Source organism: Helicoverpa zea, chromosome 15, assembly GCF_022581195.2.
Source record: "Helicoverpa zea isolate HzStark_Cry1AcR chromosome 15, ilHelZeax1.1, whole genome shotgun sequence".
Taxonomy (NCBI): domain Eukaryota; kingdom Metazoa; phylum Arthropoda; class Insecta; order Lepidoptera; family Noctuidae; genus Helicoverpa; species Helicoverpa zea.
This window is the reverse complement of record NC_061466.1, coordinates 11,954,861-11,966,581: the sequence shown is the minus strand read 5'-3', so window position 1 is coordinate 11,966,581 and position 11,721 is coordinate 11,954,861. Positions and strand designations below refer to the sequence as shown.

The window sequence follows — 11,721 nt, the reverse complement described above, 5'->3', positions numbered from 1 at the left end:
AGTAGGTACAATGTCACACATCGTATCAGGCGTGACAAATATAATTGCTTCAGCACATTTACCCAATTCTAGTAAAATTCGGATGACATTCAGAGCAACTGTGACCTCATCCTCACGTGTTTATCACTACTTTATCTAATGACACGATATTTTAATGCAAAAAAACTTATCAACTTTACTAGCATGCGTACACATTAAAATAAAATAAAATATACGACATTATCAGGCTTGATAAAGTGCCAACAGTATATGGAGGAATACCTACTTAATTATTATAAAAATGCTAACCTTTTATTACTAAGTAAGTTTATAATTGGACGTAGCTTGTGCAGAAATTGTATCGTCACTCATTAATTTAATGATTCATAGTTTCCTGTGAGATAGTAGATATTTCTTAAGTATCTGTCTTACAATGAGATCATATCGTGATCTAGATGACATCATTATATTGGATTTGTCATTTGCATCAAGTAGGTTGGCTACCATTCAACTAGATGCAACATTTTACTTAGAGTGAAAGAACCCAATTCAGTTAAATAGAATCTGCCAGTTCAGTTTAGCCGAGATTAGACTCAGATGAAAGTCGGTACTGAGCCACAAAGTCTTCTTTTCGAGGAAGCGTAGATATTTTTGCTAATTTGTTAAGGATTATAAATTATTATTCTCCCAGACCAATCATTTGGTACTAGACTTACCTATTTCACTCGTAGCCAAGAATTTTTAAGCGGTTGCTATCCATACTTCTAGTGCGTAGGTACATTACCTACCATATTCCTATAAGCAACCACGCAGTTTGCTAGCTATTTTTATCATATACCTATAATAGAAACTTGCCTTGTTCTAAATAAGGATAACATCGAAAAGGAGGATAACAATAAATAAAGACTCGTGTAGAAACTTTACAATAACAACTTTATTGTGAAGGAAACAACAATTGAAGTCAGGTTAACTAACAACAGAATTAATACTACAAGTCAGATACATTGAGCGGTTTTCAGAAAAATATAGGTCTTATACAATAACTGTAAACCACCACGAAATGTTCAAGACTTCTTTGCGTTCATTTAGTTCATTTAAAGAGCATTAAAACTTATAAACACAATCTTAAATCAATTGAAAAGTCTCCCAAATATCTTGATAAACTTAGGACCAGTGACAGTTAAAGTGATTCAGATTTAAATGTGTGTTTGAGCCCAATTTTTCAAACATTTAAATCGACATTCTTCTAACACACCATACTTATATCGTAGAATGTTCTATTAATAGGTACCAAAAAAACATAACATGTTCAATAAACGTAAGTTGTGAAGGGTATCTAATGAATGAATGAGAAAGCATACTTCGTTCTCCCTTTCACTAATACCGTAAAGTTTTTGTCTAACGCCTTCGAAATTCCTTGGAGCGCCTAACGTGCATTTTTTAGTACCAATCAAAGTTTTCAGTCGGTGCCTATAAGTACCTGATTTTTTAAATGTGCGTACTACAGTTCATTCATCTTCATACTGATTTATGGGACTAAACAAACTATTGGCCTAAAGTTTGCAGTGTCCGGAAACTCTAACGAGAATAATGCTAACATAATAATTTAATCGTAAATGATGATCAAATAACTTTAGCTGTCTAACTAATTTACCAATTCAAATAACTTTTGAGTAATAATACACTAATTTACCAATTCAACATTTTTTCAATGGATGACTCACAGTCAAGGTCGTTCAACATACATTTTTGTAAGAGATAACCAATTCATTTGCATGGCAACACAATAAGGACAGACACAATGACATGCTCATACTTAATGCATGAATTACTCGACGAACACTTCGATTCACTTAGACTATGGCTGCTTTTTAAATACTTTTACGAATAGGTAAGAAGATGAAAAAATAGCTTAGAGGTTTTAGTACTCCGTATTTCGGAAGACATGTTCAATTGTCGTTATGGGTTTTCAGAAGTATGAAAGTCTGACAACCTGTTTTGAAGGGATCAGATAGGCAATCAAATTGCTACTCAGGTGCATCCAGTTAGACTGAAAGCCTACCCTAAAATGGTTGGGAAAAGTCTAGATGGGGAAATGGTAGGGATAATGAGATTTTAACCGAGCACCGAGTGAGAAAAAAAGAGTAAGACGATGATGTCCTAACAACTATGTCATATGGATCGCGTGGATCGCTCCTAAAGTTTCAATCAGGCATTTCGTCTCGGAATTTTGATCATCGTAATAAACTGGTCCTGCGTTCCGGTTCACCGCATTTGATTGATGGCCCATCTCGATTGCATGTTGCTATCTCAGTTTTGGGTTTAAATATAACTTGCTTTATAGGTTCGATTATTGACTATTATTTTACTGTTTAATGCTCTTTAAGAACCCATGAATTTATATAACTGGGAGAGCATTTCAATATTAAGTATGTAATATTATTAGGTACAAATGCCAGCCTATCAAGCTACTCCAATCTTTAATTCTTTGTAAATAAAGTTGAAAATCTGTTTACCGCCTCAATGCACTGACTTGAAGTATAACCAGAGTCTACAGTAAAGAGATACAAACATAATCTATCATTTTGTATGAGCTGTATCTAAACATATAATTTTACATGTAAATACATTTAGTCCACAGATATAGGTAGGTAATATTTTTGAAGTCGCTCAGTGATAATTCTATTCTATTTCTTTCTTTGTTCTTTGTACTTATTCAATGTCACCATGCCACACAATATCATTTTATACCTGTACAACATCTATTGTCTCTTTTGTAGCGTTATATCTAGGTTTATGTCTTTGCGTTATTTTTTTTTTCCAAAACTGGGCAAATTAGTCTAGCGGTGGCTAGGATAATAAAAATCGTCGCTTTGGACTTCATTTATTGTTATTTCAAGCACACCTGTACTGGGATTCTATAAAACTCGATCAACAACTCGCATTTCACTTCGATTCGTAATGTCATTTCATACTTTAGGGGAGGTAGGGGAGGGATGGGCACTTTTTCACAATTTATTGCATAAAAAATCAGATTTTACAGATCATTATCAACTTTTATTGCCATTTCTTATATTCTTAAATGTAGGCACTTAATCACTTTAAAACACTTAGAACTTTATTTAAACACTATTTTAAATATAATAGTCTCTAGATCAAGTTGGCAACGGTACCTGAAACAAGATTCTATAAAGGATTTTTCGCGCAGATTTATAACCTCACAAATTTTCACTGACGAAGAAAAGCCTCCCTACCATAGAGAGCATTGGACACTTTTGACTTAGTTTATGAAAAAAAATCGGTAAAAAAACTTTTAAGTTAAACGGTTTTATCTTATGTGCACTGAAAACTAGAAAATAAAAAATAGTTACTTACCTGTCAACCTACGTAGGTGGTCCCGGTCATATTAGACTAAAATAAAAACGTGGGGCCCATTAACTATTGCTGTAGTACTCTCTTCTAAAGGTATAATAGGTGTGGATTGCATCGACTTACTATAATTGTAACTGGAGATTTTGACAATCAATAATTAATAATAGAAAATACACATACCTTTCATTAGTTTTCTCTTTATAACGATCCGAAACCGCAACAAAATATTTAAGTACTTTTACGAGTGTTTGTTCTTGACAACTCACAGAAATGACAGATAGTCTATGGATGAACACCGTTACCAGTCGGTAACGTAAACTACCCAATTAAAAAAAAACAAAACTATGATCAGAAATCAGAATAAAAGGACCCCCCTTTTATTCTGATTTGATCATGTCTCCCAACTGCCCATCTCTCCCCTACCTCCCCTATAGATAGACAGATTTTGACAAATCTGTCAAAATCTCGACTTTGATTTAGTTCAACTTGTCAACACGCTCGATAGTGAAGCGCTAGTGTAGTTTGACAATGTCAATCACGAAACTTTAAGGTAGAATTCCGTGGGTCGCGATTGTCGCAGCCGCGCGCGACAAAAGTCAACCTATGAAAATGTATGGCACCGCTGCCGAGGGCTGCGACAGTCGCGCGCGGACGTTGAATTTCGTGAGCCGCTCGCGGCCGTACGCTTCTCAACATGGTCTAGCGCTTAATAACATCTATAGAATTTTAGTAAAACCAGAATTAAATTTTTGACAATGCCGCGAGCAGCTTACGAAATTCGTCGGCCGCGCGCGACTGTCACGGGCCTCGACAACGGTGCCATACATTTTCAAAGGTTGACTATTGTCGCGTCCACGGAATTCTACCTTTAGATCGAAGTCGAAGTGAGAGTGATGTCGAAGTGAGTTGTGATATTTTATAGAATCGACATGCTGCACCGCGGGGCTAAGGAAACAGTTATTTTAGGCTCAAATGCTTTCCAATCATCATTAGTTTTAATGCCATGGTCGGTTATTGACCTTCAGGTCAGCTGTCTTTCTTACTTGAGGATTAAAAATGACGATCGTGCCCGTTGGAGAGTTATCTATTCCTTAGCTACTCCCCGTGGATCCACCCGAGTCCCGAGGGAACTGTTATCCTGCTATCGGATAAAAGTAGCCTATGGCCTTGCTCCAGGGTTCAGAGGTTGCGACAGATAAACAAAGTTACTTTCAAATTAACAATATTAAGTAAGGATGAGATAACAAGCTTAGATAATAAGCTAAATAAAAGCATTGACATGATAGAACTGAAAGTGGTTAATTCAGTGTATCCGCCAGTTGGAGTTTATGTACATACAGGAAAGATCAATAAACATGTGGATGACATCATAGCTGTAGTTAACACTGTTATAGATGTAAATATAAAAGTAAAACATAATACTGCAACTATTATAGATGGAGATATATCTAAAAGACGTGATTTAATTCCTGAATAAATCAATTTGAAAATGGTTATTCAAATTGAGGCAGCTTTTACAAATATTGTTTGTTTGGACGTTCAAGAGCACTCTTTTAATATTTTTTACATGTTTCTAAGGTACACGTGTGAAAATACTCTCGGAAGCTATTTAAACATATACCTTAAATCAGCCGCTAATAGTAAGTTGGTAAAAGCTATCAATGCGCTTAACTACAATCAACTTTGAGTTAGCAATCCTAGAAAAAGAATATTTAAATGCTTGGGTTGAATAACATGCGTAAGAACTTTCACATTTGCTGCGCCTGTGGCAGTTAGAATGACTGCGTTCGGGGTTTCCACTTGAGCATCTATTCTTGGGATTACGTTGATCTTTGATTGTGCAGCCGGCATTTGTCTGGCATTTTGATTAACTGGATCTGTCTGACGCAGACGTGTATTCGATATACTCATTTTATTACTATTTGCTTTGGGATTACGACTATTGTTAGTTTTCCGTTTATCTATTTCAATTTTAACCGCATATTGTCTGAAACTAGATGTTTTGACTGCGTGAAGGAAATATTTCGCGTGCCTATAGAAAATATAGCCTGTGTCACTCCCAAGTAACGGAACTTTTGATGGGTAAAATAATGTATAAATTGGTTCCGTAGAACCAGATATTATCACCTACAGCGTCATAAACTTACAAACCCACTTTAAATATCTCCTTATAATATAAGTATAGTCGTTCTTGTGTATTTTCTTTCTTTCTTTTATCTTTCTTTGTTTTTTCTTTGTTCTTTCTCCATTGAATTATCACTGAGCGACCTCATCTATAGTTTTGTCTACATAAATAACTTTCTTGTTTGGGGGCCATCAGGAGATTATATTACACATAGAATTTATTAACGAACTATTTATAACATTTATTACCAATGGTTTATTCACAGCCAAATCCAGATAATTAAGAATATCTTAGTTAGTACTTCTTGAGTCAATACAATCTGTAATTTCTCTGCTATAGTTAGTAGTATATGAAGCTGACAACGAGAAAGGATATCAAACATACTTCATGATTTTGTCACAGGCAGAACCTTATTTTAGAAATACTCTATTTCATATAACATAAGACAGTTATGAATCATAGAAAATAAGGAATTGTTCCAATACTGTGATGAGAGTTCATACTTCTGAAGGAGGATTTATTCTGTCTTGATTGTCATTTGTTATATGAAATGCGGTAAGTAGGTTAAGAGAGTTTGCTTAAACTAGAAGCTAACACATATTTATCCATAATATTATATTTGTATGTTGTACCTATATCGGTGCCTTTTGACATAATTGATATTACTAGACAATATCCAATCATTGGTTGATACTGATAATAGAAACAAGATCAAAGACACAAAATACATAGTTTTTTCTGAATTTATCATAAATGATTATAGTTGTAAACCATAAGCTTGATGATACAATGAAAGACCAATTTAGATGTTTTATCCCACGAATGCAGATAAGTCGTACATATGTGTGCAAATGAGCATGCACTTACCTTTGCTAAATGCATAAGCTCAGTAGGTAATGGCTTATCCACCGAGTTATAAAAAGAAAATGACCATGTAGGTACAATTTACACACACAAGTGTTACTAACCCGCTTTCGAGAGAAAAAGGTGCTTAAAGGTGCTTTCTGAAACGTCCTGAAAGTAAACCAATGATTGTATATCAATATCCTTATTTTATTTATTTTTAAGATATAACCTGATGACCCCCTTTGGCAGAATCTATGACACTGGATTTAAAACATCAATTTCTTTACGACAATTCACATAATATTATAGTAGGTATGTATATTAATATATTCTGTTACTATTTCTGTACTTAGTTTATATTGTCTTAATTTATAAATAATTATTACATTTGATAGTAAACGAAATGGAAAAATAAAACAAAATAGTTTAGATAGGAGAAAATAAAAAAGCGATCCAATGTTGTGGAGAATAAATAGCAGCTCGATAGAATGTGATTTTTATAGCTCTCAAAGCTGCTGACAAAATATTGAATTTTGCCCACCTTCCATAAACTAAGACATTTTACTAAAGAATAAAGGTTCAACACAAATTGGATTGATTTTCTTACCCATTAACTCGTTATACGCACTCAACGTCTTATTAAAACTTTCCTCAGAATATCTGCCATCTCCACTACATTGAACACGTCATCGAGACCCGTCGCGAGATCAAACCAAGTCATTCTATCCATTATCCATCAGATTACCGTCACTATTCATCAATAGCATTTACAATTTCATTGCCACAATTGACTGCAATATTAAAATTAGCCGTTGGATTGAAGCCAAAACGAATGCATTCCTGTGCATTGTTTTACGTTTTGTATGCATGTGATAAATAGTTTTCTTTGAATTTTTATTCACTTGTATTTTTTATTAGTCATGGAGTCTGTATCATAGATTTGTAATTCTTCAGCAATCTGATAATTAAGAGAGTCTAGCCCCATCTACCAAGATGTCTTTCTACAATGGTCATACCTTAATAGATCACTCAATTTCCATACTTTACTGTTTACGTTTGTACTATATTAGCCTGCATGATTGTAGAAATAGGTACACCTTGTCTTAAGGAGGCAGAACAGATACTTAGATTTTCTCGCGACAGGTCTAATAAGGAATAAGGTAAGAAAGAAAAAATAAACCTCTTAAAATTACTTTACATTAGAAAAAATACAGGCATCTTCAATAAATCATACAATTACTCTGTAAGCACCTACAATGCAATTATATAAATCTAACATTGCATAATTTACACAGATATTACTGACTAGTGATTTCACCTGGCTTTCCTCTGGTTTAGGCAATTTTCATGATATGTGCGTCTTTGTACCAGTTTCATCAAACCCAGCCAAAATCACCACTCAGCACAAATATTCACAAAATTATTTTCCCATATCATAATTAAATAAATATTAGAATCTGAGCCATAAAATTACAACGCTTAACTTTTAAATATAATCTCGATATTAAATAAGATATTTTTTTGTAATATTTAGAACATTTGTTGAAGAGGTAGATCCGAAGATTACTTTTTTAAAATATACTTTTTTATAATTACGTATTCATTAAAAATCCTTATTGGATATTTCATAAGAGATTAAAATCGAAGCGTAGTCATGTTGAAATTTCATAAGTAGGTACACATTTTTTGCAGCTAGTGTAATCAAATTACAGTAAATATTTTTACTGCTTATATGGAAAATTATTTATTGTAATTTAATACAGTCGCTGATAAATATTTCAATCTTAGGGCTACTATTCTACTTAAATTAAGAATATACAACAAAACAATTAACAAGGGAAGACAAGAGAACTAAACAAATAAACTAATTTCTTATCTACAAAGTCATGATTTAAATCTTACTTTAAATAAGATAATTGCGACAGCCTTTAGTGATAATACTTTTAAAATTGTGCATATAAAGGTAAGTGGAAAATCACCAAAATATTAATTTTAATAATTTCGAATACCTATTTAAAACAGACAATAATTTTATACTTTGTAATAGTAATAACAGTACTTATACTATTGGTACATATAAATTAATCTTACTTTGCCACAATCAAGCGAATACTATGAGACTTTAAGATATAAGTAGCGATGTATCTTAAAGTAGCATTCTTACAATTGTGAAGAGCGCATTGTCTGAGAAGGGAACAATGCCTGTAGACGACAATGATCACATCTCGACTACACAATACAATACTTTAAAATCTATTATAACACTAACATTAAATGACATAGAAAAGGACGTAGAAAAGACTTACAGACAGTACTCTCACTTGAAATCACCTTTAGTTACGTCAGACATCATGAAGAATTTCATCATTCTCTAAACTCGAGGAAGGGACATGTTTACAACAAATTAGTACCTATAACAACTATACATAATGATAATACTGACGAAAATAATATTCTTGTACTAAACATGTATTTTAATACTCAGGAGTACTTTAAAATAACATTTCTTTATTCACCACTACACATCAAGTAGAATTTGCCTTCATCTTTAGAGTCGTAATAATCTTTATATTCTTTAATACAATTACCGAATTGACCATTCTGATAATAATTATTTAAGAAATCAAAACCAATTCGGTATGGTTACATACATTTGCATGTCACTCCATATTTCCTACAGTAAAGATAAAATGGGACCAAGGATGGACCCTTGGGGTACACCTTAGGTCTTACATACATTATAACTAACAAGCACGGTAGAATAACAGGGGAAATATTTAAGACGATCTTGTATAAGCAGTCGAAATGACAATAACAACCATAAGTAACATTTAACAACCGCTTTCATACTGTTTCATATGCTTCACAATATAAGACGCTTTCGCCTAATCTCGCACCTTAATCACATTTTTTGATAAAAATTCTTTATTTTATAAATAAGCAATACCAGTCACTCAGTATTAGAGTAAGGATATGTACGGAAATAAATTGATAGTTTTATACCTTTAATTTAATATTTGGAAAGATTTTCGGCATTTTCAACAGAGTGCCGTTATTTTTTGTCGATAATCTCGCGACTCTCATTTGAATCGATTTTTTTCTATGATTTTTCAAAACTTTCCCAAAATGTTTCATATTCTGTTACAGTTTTAGGCCAAACAGCATACTGGGACTTATTTTTAAAAGTTACCCTGTTTTTGATTCTTCCTTTATAACGATCCATGTATTATAGCTCTCAATCAGAAGTATTAGGGTTATTAGGTATTTTGGTAAATTCATTTTTTTTCATAATTGCCGAATTATTTTTTGGATTTAATATGTTCATTCCACACATTTTACTAACGGCCATTGAAGGATTTACATTTAGGGACATCGACAGGGAAACACCGATCTTATTTTAAGCTTATTTCATTAAGACTTTTGTTATTAACCTTATCGTGTATAAGAAGACTATTTACAAAAGCTCTCGTTTATATTGTTTTTATTTATAACAATAGTTTTTAAAGTTTTGTTTTATAATAATAATAATGTGTTTTTCTTAGAGATTCACCATTAATTTGTTTATGATTCTTTGACTTGATTTGTAAAGCTGTATTCAAGTACGTCAAGTATTTGCAATATCAAGGAATTAATTCCAGATATCTATCAAATATCCCTTTTCTTTACATAGCATGGTTTATTATGTCCCAAGTTTAATATTATTCCTTCCACCTTAATATGTACTTTATTAGCAATTTCAAGTAATGCTATATAGATTGAATTCAATTAGATGTTCTCATTGATATGTTTTTGCTTATCATTAATACCTAATTGACAAACAACGAAGATCATACAAAAATAGAGAACCATGTAGGCATCTTTCATTTTTTCCAGGAGCTTGTTTTTCATAAAGATTAAGAAGTATATTTTTTATTGATTACTCCTTTCCTTAAATACCTTCTTTGATGATATTAAGTACTTATATTTTGTAGTTTGTAGATCATAAACTTTTGCTCATGACCTTGTCTAGTTTTATTTACTTTTAAGCCAGTGTCAAAGCAATTGCGGAAGCGGATCTTTTAATTATGTTTTACTGTTACAAAGCTTAGAAACCAAGTTTCAAAACGCATAACTTAAGTATATCATACAAGCTAACATAGCTAGTCCTACTAAAAGTAAGCAATTTTAAAAGAAGTTTTGACCACCATTTTGCATTTTGGGAAAGCTCATAAGATAGAGCTAAAATGTTGGTCAAATCCAACCGTTAAACTATCAATAATAATAAAGAAATTAAAATTAGCACTCGTAACATAATTATGTACATTCAAGAAACAAAAATTCTCGCATTCTTCAGTCCATGACTCTATGTTAACAAAGTTATAGGAAATTATCACATAACTAAATTAAAGAAAATCAATAAGCATTGTCTTTGCAAATCACCACATAGAAAGTAAGTTAAAGCTACACAACGCACTAAGAATTGTCATTGCAAATTACCAGCACACGAAGTTAATGATAAAGATATAGATGCTAATAAGAACCGTTCTCGCAAATCACCGTAACTTAAAGTTACTGATAATAATTGTCTTTGCAAATCACTAACACACAAACTTAAAGCTAATAAAGTGAATAGTCCTCGCAAATGAGTAGACGAAGCTACAGAAGTTAACAAAGTAAGTACAGATCTCGAAAAACTCGAAGTCTTCGCGAAACCGTAGCAAAAGTCCGCACATGTGACCATAACTCCTTACGGAATTGGTTTATATGTAGTGACTCTTGCAGTGTTCCGTGATGACATCAAGTTTTTGGAGAAGTGTACAGCTGATATCAGACGCTTCACTGAAGTGAATGCATCACTTTCTTTTCACTCCATCTTCACACGATTAGGCTCGAATGAGAAAAAAATGAACTGGTCACTTGCAGATCAATGCTTAACCAACCGTTCCTGTAGAATACCTCAAAGGCTGAGACCGATTGAAAAGTCTCTTTTCTATTCAGACCGTTCATTTTACTTTCATCTGAGTGCAAAGATTTTTTACCTCGCGTACCACTTTGCTTTAAGTGAGGTCAGGATTCAATTTTTTTATGAAAAGAGAAGTAATGAACGAAGGGAAAATGAAGCGTCTGATATGAACTCAACAATGTTAGCGCGGAAGTATTCAAGCAAGCATGCGTCCCCGTGGCTTAGCGGTCGCTCCGGAGCGGCGCGAGCGCGGCCAGGGAGGCGCGGCGCCGCCGCTAGGAGCCCGGGGAGGCGCCGCTCGGCAGCCCCGCGCCCGAGCCCCGGGCTACGCGCGGCTCCAGCTCCAGGGAGAGAGTGTACTGACGCTCTTCGGGGATCACTAGAGTTTTGTCCAGGAGGAATTCGCAGACCTGTGGAAGAAGGGTATTGTTTAGTAAGAAAATATCGATTATTAAGT

The 11,721-nt window shown here is 33.6% G+C and overlaps 1 protein-coding gene across 1 annotated transcript in view; it reads right to left on the bottom strand.

The window, feature by feature from the left end:
- Window positions 1–11,539: 11,539 nt before the first annotated feature.
- LOC124636751 (ras-specific guanine nucleotide-releasing factor 1-like) overlaps window positions 11,540–11,721 on the bottom strand; it is a 34,286-nt gene continuing 34,104 nt past the window's right edge. The window contains 1 exon segment of the mRNA XM_047172879.1: window positions 11,540–11,674. Within this exon segment, the coding sequence (XP_047028835.1) occupies window positions 11,540–11,674 (135 nt within the window).